At 41.4% G+C, this 27349-nt stretch overlaps 1 protein-coding gene across 2 annotated transcripts; it reads left to right on the plus strand.

Annotated features, from left to right (window-relative positions):
- Nucleotides 1–80: 80 nt before the first annotated feature.
- RBL1 (RB transcriptional corepressor like 1) lies at nt 81–27084 on the plus strand. 2 transcript variants are annotated; one of them, XM_077929187.1, is made up of 22 exons: nt 81–292; nt 2267–2400; nt 4336–4536; nt 5432–5496; nt 5580–5708; nt 5810–5970; nt 6287–6336; nt 8348–8534; nt 9889–10055; nt 11773–11885; nt 12817–12920; nt 13922–14059; nt 15423–15587; nt 15776–15911; nt 16835–17086; nt 17366–17580; nt 18300–18476; nt 20701–20772; nt 20928–21006; nt 22437–22609; nt 23541–23705; nt 24401–27084. In XM_077929187.1, exons 1-22 carry the CDS (start codon nt 143–145, stop codon nt 24569–24571), a joined length of 3204 nt encoding a protein of 1067 aa, XP_077785313.1. In that variant the 5' UTR covers nt 81–142; the 3' UTR covers nt 24572–27084. The 2 variants fall into 2 exon arrangements, with proteins under 2 accessions (XP_077785313.1, XP_028590671.2); XM_028734838.2 differs by having other exon boundaries at nt 8348–8483.
- Nucleotides 27085–27349: the final 265 nt, after the last annotated feature.

Raw genomic sequence — 27349 nt, forward strand, 5'->3', positions numbered from 1 at the left:
CTTCACCGGGCGGGGGAGGAGCCCGAGTCGAGCGTCGCTCGTTGAGTGGCTGAGGCCGTTTTGGCGCGCTCGGCGCAAAGGATTGTGGGCGGTCGGGAGGCCTGTTTTTACGCAGGGGTCTCGCGGGACGGGGGGAAGCATCATGCCGGGGGAAGACGACGACCCCGCCGACAGCCAGTGCCCTATCCGGGCCGCCATAGGGCACCTCTGCCAGGAGCTCAACTTGGACGCCAGCAGCGCTGCCGAGGCCCTTCGGGATTTCACGGCCCTGCGAGGCACCTACAGCCTGGAGGTGGGAACCAACCTGTCCTGCGGAGGGAGAGAGGGAGGGTGGGTCGGTCGGTCGGTGAATAGACGCCTCCCCGCGACCTGCCCTCCAGTGGCCTCAGCGCGCCGGGCTGCGTGAGGGTTTTAATTCGCCTCAAGGGACGACGCGGCTGGCCCCCCCCCCCCCGGGTTGTGGGCCACTATGAAGGGCTTTTAGGGAGCTTTCAGTAGCTTCAGGCCGGGCTCCGGACTTCGTGGGTCCCCTGGCAGGCTGCCCTCCCACCTTTACTGCTTGCTCTCTCCCGCCCCACCGGCGCCGACCCCTCTCTTGCATCTGCCGGCTTCACTCCTCCATGCACTCCTGACCGAGCCGCTTGAGACTGTTGGCTTACTCCAGGTAACGGAGGGGCAGCCGCCAGCCTCCTCCTCCACGCGAACTTGCCTGACAGCAGGCGACGGCCTTTTAAACGGGGGCCTCCCACAAGAGCCAGAAATTAACTCGAGGTCTTCAGTAAATAAGTACCAGTGAGAAAGCAAGGTTTCAAAACTTTCCTTTCTTCATTGATTACATCCATTTGTGTTGTCCCCATCACCAAAATGGATTCATTACTATGCAGCTCAGCTTTCACTTAAAAGTGCATTATTAAGGATTCTTAAGCTTTATTTAAATCATCATAGCCTTCTAAGGAGCTTTGTAGGTTCTGATGAGTTGTGCCCTGGTTCTGATGAGTTGTGCCCCGGACACTTTTGCCTCCCATACCTTGTGGGCAAGGACTCGGGATGTTTCCTTTTAATATGGACTACGGACATGGAGAACGCCACCTGCTCTTGGGCCCCGAGTTGTTACCAGGCAACCTGTTTGTTGAGCATTCGTGCTGATTGCTTTGCACAAAGTTTGCAGAGAGGGGATGGGATGTTGCCTGTTGACTGAGCATTCATGCTTATTTATTTGCTGAGAGATTTCTCGAGAATTTCCCGTCCCCCAAGTTGATTCCAGCACTTAACCACTCAGTCAAAATGTATGTTAGGTACATGATTGAAAGCTTTGGAGTTCAGTGTTGAGCTCAAATATTTAATATTGTACATGTAAGAGATGAAAGACTGAGTCAGGTTTCTAGGATTTTGGTAGTTTTTTGCATGTTGAAAGCAAAGTGTTGTCTCCTTGCTAATAACCGATAGACATTTGACAATGGCAGAAGATAGCTAACCTGGCTGGCCTGAAAACTCTTTGTTAGATAAAAAGTTGTGCCATATTTCTTCTCCTTCAGTGACACATTTCCATGTTTTCATTTCTAATGCTAAAAATTGAAGCAGGAGCTGAAAATAACTTCTCAGCACACATTCTATGACGGATAATGCTGTTGCTCGGTAACTTTGCAGATATTTGACTTGCATCCAAGACAGTGACTTTAAAACTTGGTGTCTTTTTAAGGGAACATTTCATCTGCTCTGTGTTATGCAGAGAATTCTGTGTGTGTTCAGAATCTAGTTAGAAAACTTTTATGATTGTCCAGTCATGTGGGATGTTGGTGAATTTCAGTGGACCTCAGAGCACAGCATACCTCAGGAAAAGATTGGTGGCAGTGGACAAGCTGTCTTTCATAGAAGCTTTTCATAGAACTTTCTCTGTGAGCAATCCCAGAGTACCCTGGAACACAGTTTGAAAATGATTGAATATGGGCTTGTCAGAGCTTGCTTGAGAGTTCATGCAAATTCCGAATAGCTATTCAACTCATAGTGCTTGTTTTGATTAGAATTTGACGTTATTTATTCTATTATATCTTCTAATAAGTACATCAAGCAGAGTTGGTACCAAGTTATTCTTTAAGAGAAATTTAGTAGTTAGTTTAGTTTAAAAGAATCAAAAACATTTTTCTTACCTCCCTGAATAGTCAATTAAATAATCGTTTCTGAAGCTGCATCTTTTTGTATTCTTTATTTCAGAGTATAAACTGAGGATTGTTCTCTTAAAAAGGCCATTGTTTATTTATCTTTGCAGGGGGAAACAGTACATTGGTTGGCTTGTGCTCTCTATGTTGCTTGCCGTAAGAGTATTATCCCCACTGTAGGAAGTGGCATGAGGGAAGGAAACTGTGTCTCACTCACCAGGATACTACGCTCAGCAAAACTAAGGTATTACTTTTTTTTAAATAAATGGGTGAGTGCCCATACCGCTTTTAGCTTTTTTCAGTCTGAAGACATTAAATAATTTGGTGTGCTTATGGTTTTATGCTTTGTAAGTTCATAATTTACTATTTTTTAAAAAATGGGTCTGTGCATACTTAAATACTTAAACTGGAAATTTATTTTCAAATTGCACAGTTGCGTACTTCGAGGTTTCAGAAAATTCTTGCAGATTGAATGTAGTTAGGCTAACTCCTTTAGCGTTAGAAACTAAATAGCATAGCATATGTCAAAGGATAATTCTAACACTAGTTCAAACATATATGTTTGGATCCCTTCCAGTCGGGATTCAGGCCTCATCATGGGACTGAAACTGCCTTGGTCGCACTGGTTGATGATCTCCGGCGGGCTAGGGACAAAGGTGAGAGCTGTTTCCTAGTTCTGCTGGATCTCTCAGCGGCGTTTGATACCATCGACCATAGCATCCTTCTGGACCGTCTTGAGGGGCTGGGAGCTGGGGGCACTGTTATACAGTGGTTCCGCTCCTTCCTCCTGGGCCGTGTTCAGAAAGTGGTGGTGGGGGATGAGTGTTCAGACCCCTGGGCTCTCACTTGTGGGGTGCCTCAGGGTTCTGTCCTCTCCCCCATGCTTTTCAACATTTACATGCAGCCGCTGGGAGAGATCATCAGGAGGTTTGGGCTGGGTGTTCATCAGTATGCGGATGATACCCAGCTCTACCTCTCTTTTAAATCAGAACCAGTGAAGGCGGTGAAGGTCCTGTGTGAGTGTCTGGAGGCGGTTGGAGGATGGATGGCGGCTAACAGATTGAGGTTGAATCCTGACAAGACAGAAGTACTGTTTTTGGGGGACAGGAGGCGGGCAGGTGTGGAGGATTCCCTGGTCCTGAATGGGGTAACTGTGCCCCTGAAGGACCAGGTGCGCAGCCTGGGAGTCATTTTGGACTCACAGCTGTCCATGGAGGCACAGGTCAAATCCGTGTCCAGGGCAGCTGTTTACCAGCTCCATCTGGTACGTAGGCTGAGACCCTATCTGCCTGCGGACTGTCTCGCCAGAGTGGTACATGCTCTGGTTATCTCCCGCTTGGACTACTGCAATGCACTCTACGTGGGGCTACCTTTGAAGGTGACTCGGAAACTACAACTAATCCAGAATGCGGCAGCTAGACTGGTGACTGGGAGCGGCCGCCGAGACCATATAACACCGGTCTTGAAAGACTTGCATTGGCTCCCAGTACGTTTCCGAGCACAATTCAAAGTGTTGGTGCTGACCTTTAAAGCCCTAAACGGCCTCGGTCCAGTATACCTGAAGGAGCGTCTCCACCCCCATCATTCTGCCCGGACGCTGAGGTCCAGCGCCGAGGGCCTTCTGGCGGTTCCCTCATTGCGAGAAGCAAAGCTACAGGGAACCAGGCAGAGGGCCTTCTCGGTAGTGGCGCCCGCCCTGTGGAATGCCCTTCCAGCAGATGTCAAAGTGATAAATAACTACCTGACATTCAAGAGACATCTTAAGGCAGCCCTGTTCAGGGAAGTTTTTAACATGTGATATTTTATTGTATTTTTGGTTTTTATGGAAGCCGCCCAGAGTGGCTGGGGAGGCCCAGCCAGATGGGCGGGGCATAAATAATAAATTATTATTATTATTATTATTATTATTATTATTATTATTATTATTATATATGTGTACTTGATGATTGCAGTGCTAATGTAGTTTCTTCATATACCTTCATGACATCTCAGACCTGGACTTTGCAATTAAGTCACCTCATACATTCAACTGTGAGCCATGTAAACATTTTGTAATCAAGTGATTTTCTTGCTTGTGTAAGTGGGTCTTCTTCAACAACGCAAGAACTGTAAAGTACATACCTTGTATACTGATACGAACTATAGTAAAGACTACAATCCAATGTCATTCTTTTTTAAGTTTAATTCAGTTTTTTAGTAAAATGAAAAAGTGGATGGACATGTCAAATATGCCTCAGGAGTTTCGGGAGCGAGTGGAGAGACTGGAGAGAAACTTTGAAGTGTCGGCAGTGATTTTCAAGAAGTTTAAGCCAATATTCCTGGTCATATTTAAAAATCCTGATGAAGAACAACCAAAGCTACAAAGAAGCAGGAAACACAGGTACTACTGAAATGCTGGGGTATTTTGAATTATATATTGTGTAAAATAATAATAATAATAATAATAATAATAATAATAATAATAATAATAATAATAATAATATAATGAAGCTAATTGTAATCCAGCCATTGCCAGTTTGGTGCCCTCTAGATGTTTTGGACTATAACTTCCATCATCTGCAGCCAGTACCAGATTGGTGAAGGCTGATGTAATACATTTCCTGTGGTGCCCAACTTGAGATAAGCACAAGAAGCATTCTGCAAAATAGTGTAGTTTGGACTACAAAAGAACTAGGTAGTCAGTGGGATGGTGATAGTGCTGGAAGGGTTATTGAACATGACAAATGGAAGTATGGCTAATGGAGGAATCCATTGTACTACTCAAGTTTAAAATTGCTACTGCAGTTTATAAAAAAGGTAAAGGTACCCCTGCCTGTACGGGCCAGTCGTGACCGACTCTGGGGTTGCGTGCTCATCTCGCTTAAGAGGCCGGGAGCCAGCTCTGTCCGAAGACACTTCCGGGTCACGTGGCCAGCGTGACGAAGCTGCTCTGGCAAGCCAGCACCAGCACAGCGCACGGAAACGCCGTTTACCTTCCCGCTATAAAGTGGTACCTATTTATCTACTTGCACTTAGGGGTGCTTTCGAACTGCTAGGTGGGCAGGAGCTGGGACCGAACGACGGGAGCTCACCCCTCCGCGGGGATTCGAACCGCCGACCATACGATCGGCAAGTCCTAGGCACTGAGGTTTTACCCACAGCGCCACCCGCGTCCCTACTGCAGTTTATGGTAGTTGCTAATTACATTCAAGTTAATGCTCTAGCTGCATATCTTCAAAGAACAGTTTTTGGAAGAACAGTTTTCTAGAACTTAACCTTGACTTTTATTTCTGTAGACGGGTGCCCTGCAATGTTAAAGACCTATTCAACTTTTGTTGGACGTTATTTGTTTACACAAAAGGTAAGTCATGATTTAACTTGATTCCCTATATTTAATTGAAGGGTTATATGATCTTAATTGTGTTTATGTGGTTTGTTCCAAAGGGAATTTCAATATGATTGGAGGTGATTTAGTGAACTCATACCATTTGCTTCTGTGCTGTTTGGATCTGGTTTTTGCAAATGCACTTCTGTGTCCACATAAGAGAGATCTATTGAATTCATCTTTTAAAGGTATGAAGATTGCCCCCAATGCATTTTTTTGTGTGTGTGTACAAGTCTTGAAATTAGTTTCTAATTCATCACAGACACTTACTTTTTTCCTTTTGGTTAAGGTTTGCCAGAAGACTTCCATACAGCTGATGTCAGGACTTCCGAAGGGCCTCCATGTATTATTGCCACACTATGTGAATTACATGATGGTCTTTTGGTAGAAGCCAAGACCATAAAGGAACACTACTTTAAACCATATATCTCGAAGCTCTGTGATAGAGAGGTATACACTCAAAAGTCATTGTTAATTATTGAGTAGGTTATAAAGGACTGATGATTGGCAGAAGTGTTCTTTTGGAAATTTTTTGTTTATTTTTAATCAAAACTTCAAGCCTGCTTTAAACACATATTTATCTTTGATATAAATAGGGGAGAACATTTCTGGGTGGTCTTTCTTTGGTTCTGACTAAATAATGCGTAAGTGTCAGAGCCACTTGAACTGATGTTACGGAGCTGTGATGTCAGAGACTGACTTGCTTGTTCTTGTTTTATTTATTATTTGAACTGCTTTTCTCTTTTTTGTTTTTTTTTTCATTTAGATTTTAAAAGGAGACTGTCTTTTGGATTGTAGTAACTTTGCAGACAACAAGTAAGTTCCGCATTCAAAAATTACCTGAATGCTTTTATTTCAGTATGTGAATCTGGTGATAGAACATTTTGGAAATGGCTCTTCTGCCATCTGATGGTATTACTAATAATGAATTGCAAGCTATGGCAATAAATGCACAATGGATTTTAAAATACTGTGCATTCCTATTCTGGAGTATTTCTACACAAGATCCTGAAGGGCATTATCTTGTTTTCCTGCACAATCCAGGCATGTGGATTTAGGAAACTGCTTCATTTTGCAGTCTCCAGCTCTGGTAAATTAACTTGGTTTTGGGGCAACTCTTTGGTTTACTTTGAACAATCACAACCCTAATGCACACGGCCCAGTCCCTCCTCCTTCACTTTGCCTACTTGCAGCAGGAGAAACAAATCATGAGATTTGGACTTGTGTTACGTGAGAACCAGCATATATGGTTTGTTTCTCCTAGCTTCAGGCAGGCTGGAGCAAAGTGGGAGAAACTGAGTTATATGCATATGCTTGTTAACAGTAAACCAAGGGTTTGCCCCAGAATAGAGCTAAATTACTAGAGTCATGGTAAGCCATGGTTTGTTGCTTACTATGACATGCAAGCATAAAAAGCTGCCATTGGTATTTTCAGCTTAGTGTTGTCTACACTGACTAGCAGCGGCTCTCCAGGGTTTCAGATAGGAATCTGTTCCAGCCCTACCTGGAGATGCCAGGGATTAAATTTATGACCTTCTGCCTGCAGAGCAGGTGCTAGATCAACGAGCTATGGCCCTTCCCTTGACCGTTGAGTCAGGAGTTGAACTTCATTAGTGGATTTCTTGTTTAAAGCAAAAACTTGTTTTATAGGCTCTGCTATTTAAAATTATAGGGAAGTGAAACAATTTGCAATGTCCAAGCACATTTGTTTGGGTCTTGTTGGTGCTACCAGATTTGAATCAAGTAACAAGAACTTGATCGTATAGTGTGGCAGTGCCTAAACAGGCACCTTCACTATACAGTCGTACCTCGGCTCCTAAATGCCTTGGGAGCCTAACGTTCCGGCTCCCAAACAATTGAAAACTGGAAGTGAGTGTTCCAGTTTTCGAATGTTCTTTTGGAAGCCAAACATCTGACGGAGCTTCCATACCTTCTGATTGGCTGCAGGAGCTTCCTGTAGCCAATCAGAAGCCATGCTTTGGTTTTCGAATGTTTCAGAAGTCGAACGGACTTCCGGAATGGATTCTGTTCGAGTTACGACAATACTCTTTTCAGCACCTGCTAAAAACATTCCTGTTTAGAGACGCGGATGGTGCTGTGGGTTAAACCACAACCACAGAGCCTAGGGCTTGCCGAACAGAAGGTCGTGGTTCGAATCCCCGTGACGGGTGAGCTCCTGTTGCTCGGTCCCTGCTCCTGCCAACCTAGCAGTTCGAAAACACGTCAAAGTGCAAGTAGATAAATAGGTACCGCTCTGGCGGGAAGGTAAATGGCATTTCCGTGCACTGCTCTGGTTTGCCAGAAGTGGCTTAGTCATGCTGGCGACATGACCCGGAAGCTGTACACCAGCTCTCTTGGCCAATAAAGCGAGAAGAGTGCCACAACCCCAGAGTCGTCCGCGACTGGACCTAATGGTCAGGGGTCCCTTTACCTTTACCCAGATGCTTAGAAAGTTTAGTACTTTTTTTTGTATGCTTTAAAGTACTGCTGTATTTTTTTTCTTGATTTACTGTTTTACTTTTGGTAAACCGCTTTGAGTTTTGGTTTTTTTAAAAAAATCAAGTGGTATATAAATTTTATGAAAATAATGATGTAAAACATTTTTAAAGGCTTTTTCAGACCCCCTAATTGCTAGTGCTTCCTTTTTCCATTCTATCCCAACAGTTGGCTTTAAAAAAAACAATTCAACTTGTAGAAACTAGAAAACCATAGGTAGAAGAGTAGGGGAGCACTGAGAGCATGTGTGTATAGCAATGGGTAAAATATAAAATCTTACCAGTTTTATTTCTTTTAACATTAATTCATAATAGTGTATATTGTCTTCCAGCAAAGCGTTGAATAAAGAATATGAAGAATATGTTCTGACAGAAGGAGACTTTGATGAGAGAGTTTTCTTGGGAGAAGATGCAGAAGAAGAAATTGGAACTCCTCGGAAGTTTTCTACTGATGTGCCATCTGGCAAGGTGATGACAAGAGCTCATGTAGAGTGTTACCTTCAACAGCATTTTGAGAAGGTAATGTTAGTTGTCTTACAGAAGTGTGCTTGCTTTCGTATCCTCCAGCAAGAAAAGTGGATGAGGTATTTTAAGACAACATGTCTTGAACTCTGTACATAAAAAGCAATAGTAAGTTATTTATGTACATTTTTAATGCCTTTTCAGGGGACACTGTCCTCACAATACAGTTTGCAAGATTATAATAAAACACATAAAATAATTACAATTTCAAAATTTTAACCATAGATTACAAAAATTGGAACCTCCTGAAAAAAATAACTCCCCAGCACAACTCAATCAAAAACAAACTGGAATAAAAATATATTCATAGTTGTTGCTTGTTCTTTAATGAGCAGTGACGAGGACATTCATATGTCCCTAGAGAGAAAGTTCCAAACGTGGTGCCACCACTGAGAGAGCACTTTTCTTAGTACAGTGGTACCTCAGGTTACATACGCATCAGGTTACAGACTCTGCTAATCCAGAAATAGTGCTTCAGGTTAAGAACTTTGGTTCAGGATGAGAACAGAAATCGTGCTCCGGCGGCAGCAGCAGGAGGCCCCATTAGCTAAAGTGGTGCTTCAGGTTAAGAACAGCTTCAGGTAAAGAACGGCCCTCCGGAACGAATTAAGTACTTAACCTGAGGTACCACTGTATCCATGTGCCTAACAGCGCTCATCTACAGGCCAAAAAGCAGGGCCTCTGTAACTTATCTTAATGCTTAGGCAGGCTCATATGTATGAAAGAATTATACGTATAAGGGACATACAGTGTAACAGATCCAAACTCTGTTTTTAAAAACACATTTTAAAAGGTGATTTGTCCACATATCCATTGAGAAATAAATACCAACACTTTTCAGAAGGACAGGGGAATTAATTGGTTTTCCTGACTACGGTATGCTGCTTGCAGAAAGTAAACAGGTGTTACAAAATAGAGAGAAATGGTTTCATCTTTACAAACTTCTTTTAAAAAATTAAGACGTGATTAATGCAAGATCTAAATAACTTTTTGGCAGATTGGGGGAGAACACCAATGCAGTGGCCTTGTTCATACAGTACAGTAAGCCAAACCAGAGCGTGCCACGGGTTGGGAACTGACTCTGACCAGTGGACCTGATCCTAGAGTGGTTCCACCACTCTAAGCAAGCCATTTTGATAGGAGAGTGGGGCTAGCCCACCTGTCAGTGAATCCAACCCATAGTCTAAAAAAGAAGTGTAACATACAGTTCAATTCTGAATGGTCAGGGATTGTTATTTTGGGTATGTTTTTGTTGTGTCATGTTCTGCGGCTGTTATCTAAAGTTTGGTGGTATTTGTGAAGTTAACCATGGGCCAAAACAATTGAAAGATGTTTCTCTTTGACTTGGTAGAAAAGATCCTTCACACCCTCAACTCCATTGACTGGCAGGAGATACCTTAGAGAGAAGGAGCAAGTAATTACTCCTGTTGCTTCCGCAACACAGAGTGTAAGCCGGTTACAAAGCATTGTAGCAGGGCTAAAAAATGCACCTAGTGAACAGCTTATAGCTATTTTTGAGTAAGTGGATACTCCTTTTCTTTCTCTCAGATCTGTACGTCTTTCCCCATTCTGGTTTTTATCACATGATCTAATCATAATCTGGGGACTGGATCCAAAGAAACATATTGTCTTTCCTGGATTACAACTCCAATATTACATGGCAAAACACTTCTTGAAATTTTAGGAACTGTCAAAAAACTGCAAGCAATATGGCATGCGGATTGCTATTTAAGAAAAGGGGGGGGGTGTCAAACTATAGAAGCTCTTTGAATCATGACTGGGAAACATAATGACTTCCAGTTAGTAATTCATTAAGTTGCTTCTTTCTTTTTGGTTCCTTGAAGTTGTGTGAACTGATTTGAAATACAGTAAGTGTATAAGTAATGCAGGGACGCGGGTGGCGCTGTGGTCTAAACCACAGAGCCTAGGGCTTGCTGATCAGCAGGTCGGCGGTTCGAATCCCCACAACGGGGTGAGCTCCCATTGTTTGGTCCCAGCTCCTGCCCACCTAGCAGTTCGAAAGCACATCAAAAGTGCAAGTAGATAAATAGGTACTGCTCTAGTGGGAAGGTAAACAGTGTTTCCGTGCGCTGCTCTGGTTCACCAGAAGCAGCTTAGTCATGCTGGCCACATGACCCGGAAGCTGTCTGCGGACAAATGCCGGCTCTCTCAGCCTTCAGAGCGAGAAAAGTGCCGCAACCCCAGAGTCGTCCATGACTGGACCTAACGGTCAGGCGTACCTTTACCTTTACTATAAGTAATGCAGTTAAAAATTAAAACTGATCATACTCTCACCTTATCCAACAATCTTCCAGCTAGTCATGGCAGCAGTAGGTGTTCGTTCTATAGGAACTGAACTTTATGGCTTCCCAGCCTTGGGTATTAAGGGGTGGGGGTTAGTAGGCTCAGTTCTCTTACAGCAAGAAGAAGTCAGATGGAAATGGAATTCCAGAACTATAGAGCTCTATTTTGGGAAGTGGTTTACTAAATTTAGGGCATTCTTTTTCCACTTATTTTGTGCTAAGATTATTATAAGGCAATGATCATTTGGGAAGTTAGTTATACTTCAAAATGTTCAGTCACTCCTTGTTTTGAATAGACAATTGTTAAGTTGTTGTGGGGAATGGCTGAAGTAAGGCAATGTTGCACATCCAAATGGGGAATGGAATAAATAATTTTAAGCTAAATAAATAAATAAACAACATCAAATCTATAAGTCTAATCCTTCACTTTCTGTAGACTAAGCCTTTCATAACAGTTTGGTTCACACATAATGCTAAGATATGACAGCAAACCACAGTGTAAAGTCTGACAGCAAACCACAGTCTAAAGTCATAGCTTGTAGTTGGCTTACAAGACATCACTTGTTTCTAGTATGGTTTGATGTTATGTGTGAACCCAATAGCTTTGTTTAACCATGGTTTATTTGGACATCCCACCCCTGACATTCATCAGGTTACAAGAGCAGCTGGAAAACTAATCTGGGGAACAAACCTATCTTTGAAGAAACAAGTCATGATTCTTTTGCATGTCTGTTAGACAACTCATGCTTTGTTGAGCAAACCATTGTTAAAATGTAACATTATCTGCAAATGCAGCCAATGTATTCTAGTTTAAAATGCAGTAAAGTGAAGGCGTTAATTACAAAAGAATGTGGCAAACGGAAGCCTTTCTGTCGAAAGATAATTACATAACATTTCATATATTATGTTAATTTATTGGTTTTATACTATAGATCTTGTATACAAAATCCTGTGGAAATGATCATGAACAGAGTGAAAGAGATAGGGGAAGTTTTCTGTCAGAACTATACACGGTCAACTGATGATCAGCCAGGATCTCACATAGGTAGGAATGGAAGTAACAATTATATATTCAGAGTAGTTTTTAATGTGTGACATTTTAATGTATTTTTAATCTTTGTTGGAAGCCGCCCAGAATGGCTGGAGAAACCCAGCCAGATGGGCAGGGTACAAATAATAAACTATTATATTATTAATATTATATTAAATTTCATATGTTTCAAAGCCAAAGGTAACAAAAACACAACTTTCAGTTCTTTGTGTAAATGGCATGTTGGGAATACTTCATGTAGCTATTTTAATATACTGTACTAATTTCCATCTTTAGGGAAAGAGTGCTGTTCCTTAGGTAGCTATAAAGACTACCCATACAAAACAGTTATCAGCAGTCTTATGGGAACCCAAAGGTTTGCAGAAATATAGAAAACTCTTCAAATGCCCCCTCTCCCTACATTCCAGAGAGGCCTGAAATGACCAAGGAATGTTGGCTGGTTGCCTGGCTGTCAGTTAGGTGAGGGAATGGAAAGCTAGGAGGACAGGGAATAGGATAGAATGGCTGCGATTCTGAACAGGGAGCACTCCACACTGCAACATTTTGTTTCAGGTCCTACTTGTAGCTAGCATGGATTGTCTGTTGCAGGCTTCCTCAAACTTGGTCCTCCAGATGTTTTGAGACTAGAATTCCCATCATCCCTGACCACTGGTCCTGCTAGTTAGGGATCATGGGAGTTGTAGGCCAAAAACATCTGGAGGGCCGACTTTGAGGAAGCCTGGTCTGTTGCATTTACCGTGCCATCCCATGCATGATCACTATAAAGTAAGCCCCCTACTGTATTACTCTTACTCACAGGATTGCAGCCTGAGCCATTTGATGGTTTCTTCATCAATACGAAGTCACAAACTTTTGGGTCTTACTATAGAAGTATAAAATACAATTAAACTGTAAAAAATGTAAACACTTTCTGTTTAAATTGCAGATTTTGCTGTTAACCGGTTAAAATTGGCAGAAATCCTTTATTATAAAATCTTGGAAACCATAATGGTACAAGAAATGCGGAGGCTACATGGCAAAGACATGTCTGTAAGTAAACCAACTTGGGGGTGGGGTGCAGTATGGAAAGCCTATTTTGGTGAGCTAAATCCAAGGATCAGAATTTTCAGGCTTTTTCTCTCATTCTGAAGATTGCTTGAGGGGTTCAGTGATAGTTTGCATTCAGAAGTTCCTAGGTACAGTTTCCAGAATTTCAAGGTAAAAGTTGTTAGGAAAGAACTCTGCTTGGGACTTTAGATAGCTCTCTAGTTAAAGTAGGCAATAATTAGCTAGGTGGACCAATGCAAGAGTATTGGACTAGATGGGCTTTTCACCTGATCCAGCAGGGCTATTATGATCTTAATGAACTGGTTCTGTATAAGGTAACTTGAATGTGCTCAACCTTCCCTTGTACTACTTCCCTTCTAATTAGTTCACTTATGTGCTGTTCAGATGATAGTACCTTCCAAACTGAGGCAGCCATCTCTCCTCCTCTCCTCCTCCCAGAGACAAAACTGGTCTCACCTATGTTAGCTTTTTAGGGCAAAGATACTCTATTAATCTATTTCTTAGAAGCTTCATTTTATATAAGTATTAGTTTATTATTACTGCAGCAGGATTTTATAAGACTGAATAATTCAGTGCTGTGTTTGGAACTTCAAAAACCCATGTCCTATCACCTACAGAATCTGCTCTTAAAAATATAACCAGTGGTAATTCTGAAGAAATGTCTTGTTATCACCAGTAAAACTTGAAATGAATGCTTGCCTTCACCTAGCTTCTTACTATATGAAACATCTTTTTTGAAGTAGAATAATTGACAGAACTTCTAAAAAGAGAGAAAACGGAAGCAGAACAGGACTATTAGGCATAGAGTGTGCTAATATCCGCTGTGAACTCTCTAGTGATTGAGCACCGTCCATATAACTAAGTTTCAACTCCTGACAAAACAGCTTGAGTATCTCAAGTTTGATTGGCAGGGTTTAAAAAGCATTCTGAATTACAATTTATTATATGACTGAGAGGTTAAACATTCTGCTTTTTCTTTCTAGGCCCTTTTAGAGCAAGATATTTTCCACCGTTCCTTGCTGGCATGTTGTTTGGAGATAGTGCTGTTTGCATATAGTTCACCACGAACTTTCCCCTGGATCATTGAAATTCTTAACCTCAGGCCATTCTATTTTTATAAGGTAAAGCACAAGCAAAGCACTGACTTCATGTATTGTATATTAAGTTGTCAGAGGGCTGTTTCACAGATTATGCATGCTTGATAGGAACAGTAGTGGTCAGTCACAGTGCCTTGGCAGTGCAAGATTGTTGCATGCATACTTAACAGATTTGGATGTACACTTGAAGTCTCTTGATGCACACATAAAAATGTAATGTGTTAGTGGCCCAGGCATTTAGTATTGGTCAAAGTTAGGTCTAACTTCTGTCTTATGAAACAAATATAGAGCTTGTATGTTAGTGATGAAATTGTTTAGCTTCCATACTAGTTTGTAAGGTGGAGATGCCATCCAACGAAGGGTTGAAGGAAGGAGTTAGGAAGACTAGTAAAAGAAGGCCTACCTGAATTAAAGTTGGTTTGCAATTTGGTAAATCCTTCCTTCTGACTTCTGACAGAAATGACAGCTAGATAATAATGCCAGTCAGTTACTATATTTTGTTAGGTTAAAATTTTGTACGCTGATGAGTGTTTATGTTCTATGTAAAGTAATTTTCTTGGGTACTGTGTAATGTACTATGTGGGGCTTCCTTTGAAGGTGACTCGGAAACTACAACTAATCCAGAATGGGACTGCTAGATTGGTGACTGGGAGCGGCTGCTGAGACCATATAACACCGATCTGAAAAGATCTACATTGGCTCCCAGCATGTTTCCGAGCACAATTCAAAGTATTGGTTCTGACCTTTAAAGCCCTAAATAGCCTCGTCCTTGTATACCTGAAGGAACATCTTTACCCTCATCATTCAGACAAGACACTGAGGTCCAGTTCTGAGGGCCTTCTGGTGTTTCCTTCACTGTAGAGAAGTGAAGGTACAGGGAACCAGGCAGAGGGCCTTCTCGGTAGTGACTCCCGCCCTGTATAATGCCTTTCTGTCAGATGTCAAAGAAATAAACAATTTCACAACTTTTTGAAGGCATCCTTGTATCAGGAAGTTTTTAATGTCTGTCTCACTGTTAATAATAATAATAATCATCATCATATCCAAAATGTTTGGGATTGTATTATTTATTAAATTTGTATACCTCCCTCAGGGCAGTTCATATATGAAATTCCAAAATTAAAAACTGCTGGACTAAAAGAGTCTGAAAGCAATTCAGTTTTTATGGAAATTTTTGGTGTGGCTGAGAGAAATTTGAAGACTTTGGAGAAAAATGCTGGTTGGAGAAAAATGCTGAAAGAATACAGGAGAGCCTCCAAAACGCCAGATGAAACGAGCTGTAGGGAAAATGCTTTGGATATACAATTATTAATGTGAGGCAGTGAAAATGGTTAGTGAAGTAGATTTTTACTGTGTGTCTGTGACCAAAATACTCTTTTCATTCAAGGTGATTGAAATATTGATTCGATCAGAAGAAGGACTCTCTAGAGATATGGTAAAACATCTCAACAGCATTGAGGAACAGATTCTTGAAAGCCTAGCCTGGACAAAAGATTCTGCTCTGTGGGATGCCCTCCAAGCATCAGAAAACAAGGTCCCTACCTGTGAAGAAGTATGTTGACAGGCAAATAATTAAAGTTGAACACATGGGAGTAATTTAAGTCATATCCCTCACCCCTTAAATCAAGGAGGGAAATTTGTGGTGAACTACTCAGTTCCCCATTAAAGAAATATTTGTATAATAGACAGCAAAACAGTATTATTCCTACCTCTTCAAAATTGTCACATTTTCCTTCCCAGGTAATATTTCCATGTAATTTTGAAACAGGGAATGGAGGAAGAGGACTAGGACATCTTCCCATGATGCCAGTATCTCCTATAGTGCATCCTCGAGTCAAAGAGGTTCGGACAAATCTTGGGGAAAGTCTTAGACGGGGTAAGCTCATCATCTCTCTCGCCTTTTCCTCAATATCCTACTACTGTTTTCTCTGTGTGAAATAGCTTGTATTTAAAAGTGTCTCATTGTCCAGGTAGTCAATTAGAATTGGTCATCTGGGTTTTAGTTAAAAGCTAGAAGAAAAGCATTTCAATGTTTTTCTTTCTGAAAACCTTTCCTTCCTTCAAAATTATTTAACTGCCACTATACATATACGCGGGTGGCGCTGTGGGTAAAACCTCAGTGTCTAGGACTTGCCGATCGTATGGTCGGCGGTTCGAATCCCCGCGGCGGGGTGAGCTCCCGTTGTTCAGTCCCAGCTCCTGCCCACCTAGCAGTTCGAAAGCACCCCTAAGTGCAAGTAGATAAATAGGTACCGCTTTATAGCGGGAAGGTAAACTGCGTTTCCGTGTGCTGCGCTGGTGCTGGCTCGCCAGAGCAGCTTCGTCACGCTGGCCACGTGACCCGGAAGTGTCTCCGGACAGCGCTGGCCCCCGGCCTCTTAAGTGAGATGGGCGCACAACCCTAGAGTTGGACGCGACTGGCCCGTACGGGCAGGGGTACCTTTACCTTTACCTATACATATATCTGGGACGCGGGTGGCGCTGTGGGTTAAACCACAGAGCCTAGGGCTTGCTGATCTGTATATTGCTAAGCTTTATTATTTTCTTTATTGACGTATGGCTTGTGACAAATGAAAAAATCCATTCAGTGGTAAATGTGACCTTGTTGTTTAGACTCTGGGAAAGAATTTTTGTGCAAAGAGGAACTTAAATCGATAGAGATTGTTTAGAAATTATGAAAATGTAGTATTGGTGCATGACTATTCTGCGCCTCAAAATTTAATTACTGAAATGATAAAGTTAACCTCTCTGTGATCACTTGCATTTTGTTGTGACACATTGTCCCCTCTTTCATTTTAGATATGCAACCATTGTCTCCCATTTCTGTTCATGATCGCTATAGTTCTCCTGTGGCAGGAAGTGCTAAGAGGAGACTTTTTGGAGATGAAAGCCCAAAAGAAAAACCTGCAGAAAAAAATTTGACTGAAGGGACTAGGTTGAAAATTGCCCCCGTGTCAAGCTTTGTTGATGAAAATGTGCCTGTTTCAACTGAGCAGACGGTTCTTGCAATGACAACAGCTACAGTAACAGGACAAAAAATTACACTGCATGGTAAGTTGAATATATATTGCAATTTATAATTTAGCTTATAATGTTGGTAATCTTGGAGAAGAGTAATAAATGTGAAACTTTTGGCTATAAACATTTTTGGTTCACTGAATGCCTTTTAACTATTATGGGAAATAAACTATGGTATAGCTATATTGATGAGTAAATAACATGCACATCAATACACTTATATAACAAGTTTTTAAATAATTTTTCTGTTTGCAATTAACTTTTGCAAGTGTGTTGTAAATACATAAATTGTAACTTGTGGATATACCCTAGGTATTGCAAATAATACTGGAGGGATCACTTTGATACCGATTTCAGTCAACTTATCTGAAGAATCTAAAGCGGACAGCCTTGGACAAGCCCCACTCACTGCTCAAGCTTTAATCAGTGTGTCTCCAAGTCATCATATGACTCAAGCACAAGAGGCATATCAGCCAGCTGGAAGCAGGCCAAAGAAAACTGGATCTCTTGCACTATTTTTCAGAAAGGTAAAAAGTGTTTCTAGAAGATATTTTTTGCTAAAGTTTCTAACACCCCCCCCCCCCCCGCCACAAAATAATGCTTCGTAGTAATAGCCCTAACAAAATATTCTACATTAAAGCCAGCAGGATTTACATTGCAACATTGTACAAAAGAGATTTACTCCCAAGTCACAACATGCTGGCTTGGATCTAAAGTTCCACTTGTGTGAATGGAAGCACTGACCCCTGGGGAGGGGGAGAACCAACAGAAGCTGGAGAGCATCTGTTTTGGAATAAATCGCCCCTAGGGGATAAAGATGAAATGTTTTTAATCATCTAAATGGAGATGGGATATAACTAAGCAATGAGCCTACAGTAGAGCATGAAAATCAATTAAAATGCGTGTAAGGGAAAATGCATATGCCAGACACATTGGGAAAGAGACACCTTGTATTTATATGCTAGCGTTAGAAGCCATTGGGCCAAGATGGGGAGTGGCTTTAAAGGGGAGCATTTATGGTGGGCCACAGCATTTTGAACAAGGCAGGAGAAATGTGCATACCACTGTTTCAAACATCTCCTAAAACATAAAGTCTGTATTAAAGAGCAAAATTGCCTGAAATGAAAATAGTGTACACTTCCATTTCCTCACATTCCTATTCCTTGTTTGTCCCTCCGCTCATATTCCTAACATTCCAAAAAAAATCTGTTAAATTCACTTAGTGTTACATGGTAATTCATTTTAGGTGTATCATCTGGCAAGTGTGCGGTTGCGTGATCTGTGCATAAAACTGGATGTTTCCAATGATTTGCGCAGGAAGATATGGACATGTTTCGAATTCACATTGGTTCATTGTACAGATCTAATGAAAGATAGGCACTTGGATCAGCTCCTAATTTGTGCTTTGTTCATCATGGCAAAGGTAAGGCATTCTGTTCAGAATGCAGTACTGTTTTTATGTTATATTCTGGCATGACTTTCATATCACCATTCCAGCTGCCTGTTTAGTGATATATAAGTTGTTCAAATACAAACCTGACGATTCTGTGTTTTTTCCATCCCAAATACTTAATATTAGTAATTTCCCTTTGTGTCAATCAAATAAGAACATATTGCGGCCTGCTCTCTGTCACAGCATGGATTAGTTGTTGCATGCAAAACCTGGATGCTTTGATACTGAGCCTTCAAAACTGTGTTATGTAGCAGTTTGATAAGCTGTCCTTGTGTTCCCCAGAGGTGCTATATGTGCTATATATAAGCACCCCAGAGGTGCTTTTCAGAATCTTTCCTGTACCACAAGTCCTCTATAGAATCTCTTGAAGCAAATGCCAACTAATATTTAAGTATTTCTCAGTGTGTGGAACAACACATAGTCATTTCACATTTATCTTATTTGAGCTCTTCAAACTGCCAAGTGAATTAGGAAGGTATGAATTTAGCCAATTGTACCTTGTGAGTTAGAAACAGAAATGCACTAAGTAGCTGTAGGAAACAGGCCTTTCTCCATTTACCCCATACTTGTAGTTATGGAGCTGGAGAGTGGGAAGTATTTGCTGGGCATCCCCTTTCCAAAGCAGTTGCTGAGCAAAGGTAAGAGCAAGGAATTTATTTAAATACTAGTGCTCAGTTAGGTGTGAGCTCCAACAATATTTGCTGTCACAATCTTTATAAATGATGCGAGTGGGAGTATGCAACAAAAGACATTAATTCAAACTATGTACCATTTTACAATGATAATAAAATGATAATAAAAAGTGACTCCTATTACGCGGGTGGCGCTGTGGGTTAAAGCCTCAGCGTCTAGGACTTGCCGATCGAAAGGTCGGCGATTCGAATCCCCGCGGCGGGGTGTGTTCCCGTCGTTCGGTCCCAGCACCTGCCAACCTAGCAGTTCGAAAGCACCTTCAGGTGCAAGTAGATAAATAGGGACCACTTACCAGCGGGAAGGTAAACGGCGTTCCGTGTGCTGCGCTGGCTCGCCAGATGCAGCTTGTCACACTGGCCACGTGACCCGGAAGTGTCTGCGGACAGCGCTGGCTCCCGGCCTATAGAGTGAGATGAGCGCACAACCCTAGAGTCTGGCAAGACTGGCCCGAACGGGCAGGGGTACCTTTACCTTTTTATTACTTCCTTTGAGGTCCCGTAGAATTACTTCCGACCATGTAATTTATTTATCATTGTTATTTATTAAATTTATACCGCCCTCATCTATAGATCTCAGGGCAGCTCACAACATAAGCATTTATGAACACTTCGGTTCCTACTGTCAGCCACAAACTTAGCCATATGGCATGCAACTAAGAGAAACCTCAAGTGCACAGCATCCCACCAGTTTTGTGTTTCTCCATAAAGATTGTTGCTGGCGGACTCCTCGTTTAGGCTACATGCAGTCATCATGTATTCATATGCACTAGCACTGGCTTATTTTCAACTCAAAGGTCTAGCTCCTTATGCTCTGTTGGGAATTTCCTCCTAAAGCAGCAGTCAGCAAACTTTTTTAGCAAGGGGCCGGTCCACTGTCCCTCAGACCTTTGGGGGGGACGGACTATATTTTGGAAGAAGAAAAAAAAGAACGAATTCCTATGCCCCACAAATAACCCAGAGATGCATTTTAAATAAAAGCACACATTCTACTCATGTAAAAACACACTGATTCCCGGACCATCTGCGGGCCGGATTTAGAAGCCGATTGGGCCAGATCCAGCCCCCAGGCCTTAGTTTGCCTACTCATGTCCTAAAGATTTATTGAGTTGTCAAGCCTCACAAAGAGCTGCAGGAGAAGTCATTGGAAGCTCACTTACACATGTAGAAGCGCTCTCCCAACCCTTCAAATCCATGCATGTCTACAGGAATGATTTTATTGTGTAATGGGTTTGGCAATGTTCTGTAGAGCCAGTGTGGTGTAGTGGGTAAGAGCGGTAGATTCGTAATCTGGGGAACCGGGTTCGCGTCTCCGCTCCTCCACATGCAGCTGCTGGGTGACCCTGGGCTAGTCACACTTCTTGAAGTCTCTCAGCCCCACTCACCTCACAGAGTGTTTGTTGTGGGGGAGGAAGGGAAAGGAGAATGTTAGCCGCTTTGAGACTCCTTCGGGTAGTGATAAAAGCGGGATATCAAATCCAAACTCTTCTTCTTCTTCTGTTCAGGTATCCAAAGATGAAAGAACGTTTCAGGACATAATGAAATGCTATAGAAACCAGCCACAAGCAAATAGCCATGTAAGTATGTTCTCAAGCTACAAACATTTTGTTAAGGCATTTAGTAAAGATAATACATTTGTTACCTAAATATTACCTGCACTTTTGAGAAATTGTAAACCTTTTCTTTCAATTTACCAGCAATTCCAAAACCTGCATTTTTCCATGTGCTATAGGTCTACAGAAGTGTTCTACTGAAAAGTGCGTCCACAGAGGCAGCGTCAGATATAAAAGTGGAAGAGATGCAAGAAGAAGGTAAGTAAATAGATCTACTATTTTTTAAAATTTAATTGAATGGTTTAAGGGAAAGGAAATTCCTGAATACATACATTCAAAACTGGGGGGGGGGGGGTAATTCATCTTAAGTTTTACTCAGAGTAGACCTATTGAAATTAATGGCATTTGAGTATTCAGTTGACTAAAACTGAGTTGAATACCACCCTGATGCCCATGTTCTATAAATCTGATGAAAAGATATGACTCTAAAGTTGGTGGTAGAATCAGATACTTGGACTTTTAGTCCAAGTCCTTTCATGATAGATTCTTTAGACCAAACCACCCCTAGCAGGAGATAGAAAAATGACAACTATGTGTGTGGCTGGGGAAGCTGCCCAGAGTGGCTGGGGATACCCAGCCAGATGGGTGGGGTATAAATAAAAATTATTATTATTATTATTATTATTATTATTATTATTATTATTATTATTCTGTAACCAAGGAGAGAGTAGGAATAACCAGCATGACACGCATAAGTAAACATCCATAGGATGGCCCTGCAAGGTTGGAATTTAAGGATCTCTTTAGGCACATGCAGGTGTATCCATTCATGCAATCTCTGGATATTTGTTTCCCCCAAAAAATTGCAGTTTGATTAAAACTTCTGTACTACTACCAACATCAAGGGGGTGTACAACAATCTTAGAATACATTTTAAAACATGAAAAAATAGGAAGAAAATGATACAAAAGTAGTTGGGAAGAGTTAAAATTATACTATACTGCATTAACACAGGCCTGGGAGCAGAGATGTGTTTTTACAAGATTCCTAAATGTCATGAATGTGGATGACCCCAGTGCAGAGACAGGCCTTCATGAGAGCAGGTGCACAAGCACTTTGATTGTGTTTGGAAATGGTCTAGAAAGCAATAAGGTTCTTTCTCATTAACCTGTCCCAGTCAGCAAATAGCCTTCAGAAGCATCATATAAAATGCATTACAGCAGACAATCCTAGATGCTACTCAACATGGGTTGGGCTATTTCTGTCCAGGAGGCCAGAGCTGGCATACCACCCTAAACTGATGAAAGGCACTCCTGGTCACAGAGTCTCCTCGGTCTCCAGTTACAAGATGAAAGAAGGCAGGATGAGCACCTGTGTTGGGTAATTTGGCCAGAATTCATTACATGGTGAACTGATTTTATTACTGGTTTGACATTACATACATTGGCTCAATCCACATTTACTACAACCACTTAAGACTGGGGATGTTGTACCTAAGTTACTTACTTCTAAATAAACAAGCAAAGGCTTGTGCTGTTGGACCGATTATAGCAGCACTACAGATTGGGTGGATGGTGAAGAGAGAAGTTATCTATCTGCCTGTATCTCTATACCATTTCAAATTTCCCCCCATCATTTTAATAATAATAATGGCCTATGTTATTTTTCTTACACCTTCATTTCATTAGACTTACCCAGGAAGATGAGCTGTTCACCTATGAGAACAAAACCAGAAATTCCCAAAGGCTTGGAAAAGGAGGAGAGAGGGGATCTTCCAACATTTTATGACACCGTCTATTTAGGAAGAGTGCAGGTCTTCGCACTGAAATTAGAACCCACATCAGATAAACATCACCCAGAGGTAATCACCCAGATAAGAGTAATTGGGGGGAAACTATGTGGACTCCTGTTAAATCTGTTTGTATTAATCAATTATAAAACTTACTTTGTGTAACCAATAAGAAGTAGTACCGTGGTGTACTTTGGGTCATTAGCCGTCTACATAAGCATAATTTGAATGGTTGCAAATTTATATTCAAAATATCTTGAGAAATCGTTAGGTTCTCCGAAAGATCCTTCAATACAGTCATACCTCATGTTGCGTCAGCTTCAGGTTACGCCTTTTCAAGTTGTGTCCCACAGCAACCTGGAAGTACCAGAACGGATTACTTCCAGGTTTTGCTGTATGTGCAGAAGCACTAAAGCGCGCGCACACACGCAGGCGTGGCGCTTCTGGATGTGAACACTTTGACGCGCCTCCGGGACGGATTACATCCGCAACTCGAGTTTCCACTGTATGTAAAAGACCTAACAGCCCTAAATTTCAGTATTACTGTGATGATAAAATAACCTAAGTTTTAAGTAATGCATACATAACAAATGTGGTATGTTGAATAGAATTGTTATTAGATGTGGTGTATTCTAAAGAGAGATTCAAAGAGGTGCACGTTATATTGTTCCCCTCTTAACTGCTGTACAACAGGTTCCTCCAAGTCTTGGGTAGCAGAGAATTCTCTTCAAAGCCTAAGATCGAATTAATGGTATCTATTTGATGTTGAATTGGTATTTTTGGTGAATAAGTTATGGAAGCAGCCTCGGGAATCTCTTCAGTGGCTGAAAAAGATCCTTCAAAATTAAGAGTGTAACATACATGGTTTAGAAAATTGTATAGATGGTCAAATAAACTTCGTCACAGTTGTCATTTTTGAGCTTGTGTTCTTCCGTTAAATCTTACATTTGTAAAATTAGAGAATGGCCTGTCTGTATTTAACTCTGCAATTTTTCTTTCCAAGGTTGAAGCACCTTCCCTTTCCCCATTTCCTAGCATTAAACATCAACCTGTATCGCCTCGGCGGATATCCCAACAACATTCTGTTTATGTTTCACCTCATAAGAATGGTGCTTGCTTGACACCTAAAACTGCCCTCCTATATAAATTTAATGGGAGCCCTTCTAAGGTAAGATTAATGCTGTTTAAGTGTTTAAAACCTTCTCCATACCTTTTTGAAGTGCCCTAATACTATATGTGCGGGACGCGGATGGCGCTGTGGGTAAAAGCCTCAGCGCCTAGGGCTTGCCGATCGAAAGGTCGGCGGTTCGAATCCCCGCGGCGGGGTGCGCTCCTGTTGCTTGGTCCCAGCGCCTGCCAACCTAGCAGTTCGAAAGCACCCCCGGGTGCAAGTAGATAAATAGGGACCGCTTACTAGCGGGAAGGTAAACGGTGTTTCCGTGTGCGGCTCTGGCTTGCCAGAGCAGCGATGTCACGCTGGCCACGTGACCCGGAAGTGTCTGCGGACAGCGCTGGCCCCCGGCCTCTTGAGTGAGATGGGCGCACAACCCTAGAGTCTGTCAAGACTGGCCCGTACGGGGAGGGGTACTTTTACCTTTAATACTATATGTGATTGTAATAATTTAATCAAAGATTGAATATTATACCGCACTTCTGAACATTTTTGAAAGCTAAGGGTAATATCTAGTTGAGTTGGTGCATAAGTGGAACTGACTTGATATTCTACAGTACAGATTAGAGGAAGGGGAAGTTTGTGCAATGTTGGATTTCCCTCTAATATACTCTAATAAAGACACACATTAAGCTCTTTTTGTTTTTATCTTTAATTATTACCAGCTTTGATTGTAATTCTTTAATTTTCAGAGTTTGAAGGAAATCAACAATATGATAAAACAAGGAGGACAGAGGCCTAAGAAGAGAGCAATCTCAATTGACAGTGACACAGAATCACCAGCAAAGAGACTGTGCCAGGAAAACGATGATGTTTTACTGAAACGCCTTCAGGATGTTGTCAGTGAAAGAGCAAATCATTAGGTCTGCAAGAATACTATGTGGGCCAAAGCTTGTTAAGATCTGTCTCATGTAGCTCAAGACACTGTCCTCTTTCAACTTTCAATTTTTGCTTATGTTACCTGGATGGTGGACTAGTCAAAACATTGAAGTAGTTTTATGGTACTTCCTTTTTAAAAGTGGAACTTTAGAGTTAGATCCTTTGTTCTACAGCTTATAAGTGCAGCTATTTGCTTTTTAAGTTTTATTCTGAAAGTAGGAGCCAGTTCTTACTATGAGAAGGACCAAAGTTTTCAGATTGCAGCCACCACATGTTAGAGATGTAATAACCAGTCAGTTGTTCCTTAGTGTGATTATTCTCTTGGTTTGAAGTTCACTTGGAGAAATAGCTTGGTTTTTATTTGTTGAAAGAACATTATTACCTTCTGCACATTATTTTAATGTGACATAAGTTGGCCAATTCTTACTTCTAGTCATTCATATACTAAAACCCGGTATTTTTCACTTCCTAGTTGAGAGTGAAGAGGTGTCACTTTTTTATCTGATGCTTGGATAGTGCTTTGATTTGAATCATGAGCATAACTTTCAAGGGCTGTACTTTTAGCTGCAGGTAGGATGGCTAACTGTCTGCAGGATGAAGTGAAATAGAGTTTGGGATTGTTTTTGTTGCTGGTGCAACAGCAGAGGTGAAAGTAGCCTACAATTTTCTATTGTAGGCTGTACTGGGGAAATACTATCTTCTGTTATCTTAGTATCTCATTTTATTTTCGTTTCTTAAAAAGGCTTTTAGACTCTTTGTAACTTCCGGAGCTTACATGCTTTCACTGTAGTGACTGATGCTTACGTACTGTAAGCCAACTATGGAAAGCATGTCATACTCTGCAGTTGATTTCTTAGTTCCTTAGGTAACATGCCTGCTTACACTTTGATGACCCTGGCTATGCATTGCAGCTGCTTACAAACAACCATATCTGAGTGTCTGACATCCGAAATATCTCTCTCCCACAACTGTCCCCCAAAACAGGAAAGGCTGCAGTGGCTTGAAGCCCCAAATGAACATATGCCTTTCTCTGATCTCAGGTAGAAGAAATTACCCCCACCAAGTCACAGGAGTAGGAAATGCACCATGTTTGTGAGAAGTTATGATTGCAAATTGAGTATTAGCAACTTTCCCCCCAAATAAACATGGTAAGAGAATACTTTTTTTTAAAACCCTCAACCAGCAACAAGAAAAGAAATGCTTCCTTTCTTTGGACAATACATTTTTCCCATTCCTGTGATTTGCTGGGGCTCCTTTTGCTTAAGAAAGTGGGGGGAAATGAGGATTTAGCAATTGCTTCAAGCCACTTCTTGTTTGCCCATTGTACTGCTTGGGGGCATTCTAAACATGCACACTGGTTGCTCCTTCTGTGAGAAGCTATAATTCGTAGCCAATGTTACTACATTCCTATTAATAAATACTGTCCCCCCAAAGTATAATTTTGCTTGTGTAGTATCTACACAAAAGTTAGCCTTAATTGGGTGCTTTTGTACATAAGATATATGTAACTATTGTAGGATTTAGTCTTCATTTTCTATTACTGGCATTGGGTACCAAATTCATTTTGAACTCTTTATGCTTAAGGGTCTCTAAAGAAGAGATTTGATGAGGAGTACCCAATGAAGGTATGGGATAGGCTTGGTTCTCTGGTTGGTAGGACAAATCTTCAGCCCTGCTGGGCTCACGCCAATAGGGCAGAAAGTGTGTCCTGCCTCCCACATGAAATATATTCTATCCCATTGGTCTTAAATGGAGGGAAAACAAGTAGACCAGTCCCAGGAGTGGCATATGTCCCCCTTTATCTGAGGGCATGTCAAGGGATTAGAAAGGCTTGGAATCCCACAGAAACGTGTTTAGGATTATTCCCCCCCCCCCCCCGGCTGCTGTTGGGACATGGGGGGCAGCAACTAAGATTTCCATGGCTGCACTGAATGCACTGAAGTCTTCCAGTCTAGAAGAGTCATGGTTTCCAAGGAAATGAAGCTGATAAACAATTAGTGCTTCACAACAGAAAATGTCAGTGTATTTGTGTTTTAATAATTGGATAGGGAATGAAAATCCCCAAGTGCCACAGGATCTAAAATGTTGAGCTTTTTATAAAGTTAGTATCTCTGTGGCAATGACGGCTTTGAAGGTGTGTTACTTGTTACATTTTTACCATGTAGCATAAAAATGCACTGAGCTTAGTAGACTCAGCTATGTCTACTGTTATTTTTGTGCATCCCCCCCCCCCATTAATTGATCTTAATTTCTCAGGGGCTCTTTCTCAAAGTATATTCCCTCCAAACCTTTCTATATTTTCTTATCTCAAAGGCTGATGCTGAATTTCTTATTAATAATGATTTAATAGGTTGTATTATATTTTGTACTAATTGCAACTTGGTCTACAAGAGGTTATTGATCCTGCAATATTTGACCTGATGGAATTATACATTTCCATAATACTTTGGAAAAAATCATTGTAAATATGATCCTTCATTAAAACACTTGTTTCTGATTGCTTTCATTTTGATTGGTTTCTCTTGCTCCAGTATGGAGATTGTATGCAGGGCCCGAGATTTCCTAAGTAAAAGAAACCAAAGGTGATCGTCAATTTCCTGTTTGGTGGTCCATTTCCCCACACTTTCCACACCGAGTCTCCTCTGATTGTACCCTTATGTGGTGCTCAGATGAATTGGTCATAGTTACAGTCTTCACAGAGCCAAGGGTGAAGCAAATTTCTGTTGAAGAGATTCATTCAAGGGGCACAGGAGTTCATGATA

The sequence above is a fragment of the Podarcis muralis genome, chromosome 5 (genome assembly GCF_964188315.1).
Source record: "Podarcis muralis chromosome 5, rPodMur119.hap1.1, whole genome shotgun sequence".
In the NCBI taxonomy this organism is placed as follows: Eukaryota; Metazoa; Chordata; class Lepidosauria; order Squamata; family Lacertidae; genus Podarcis; species Podarcis muralis.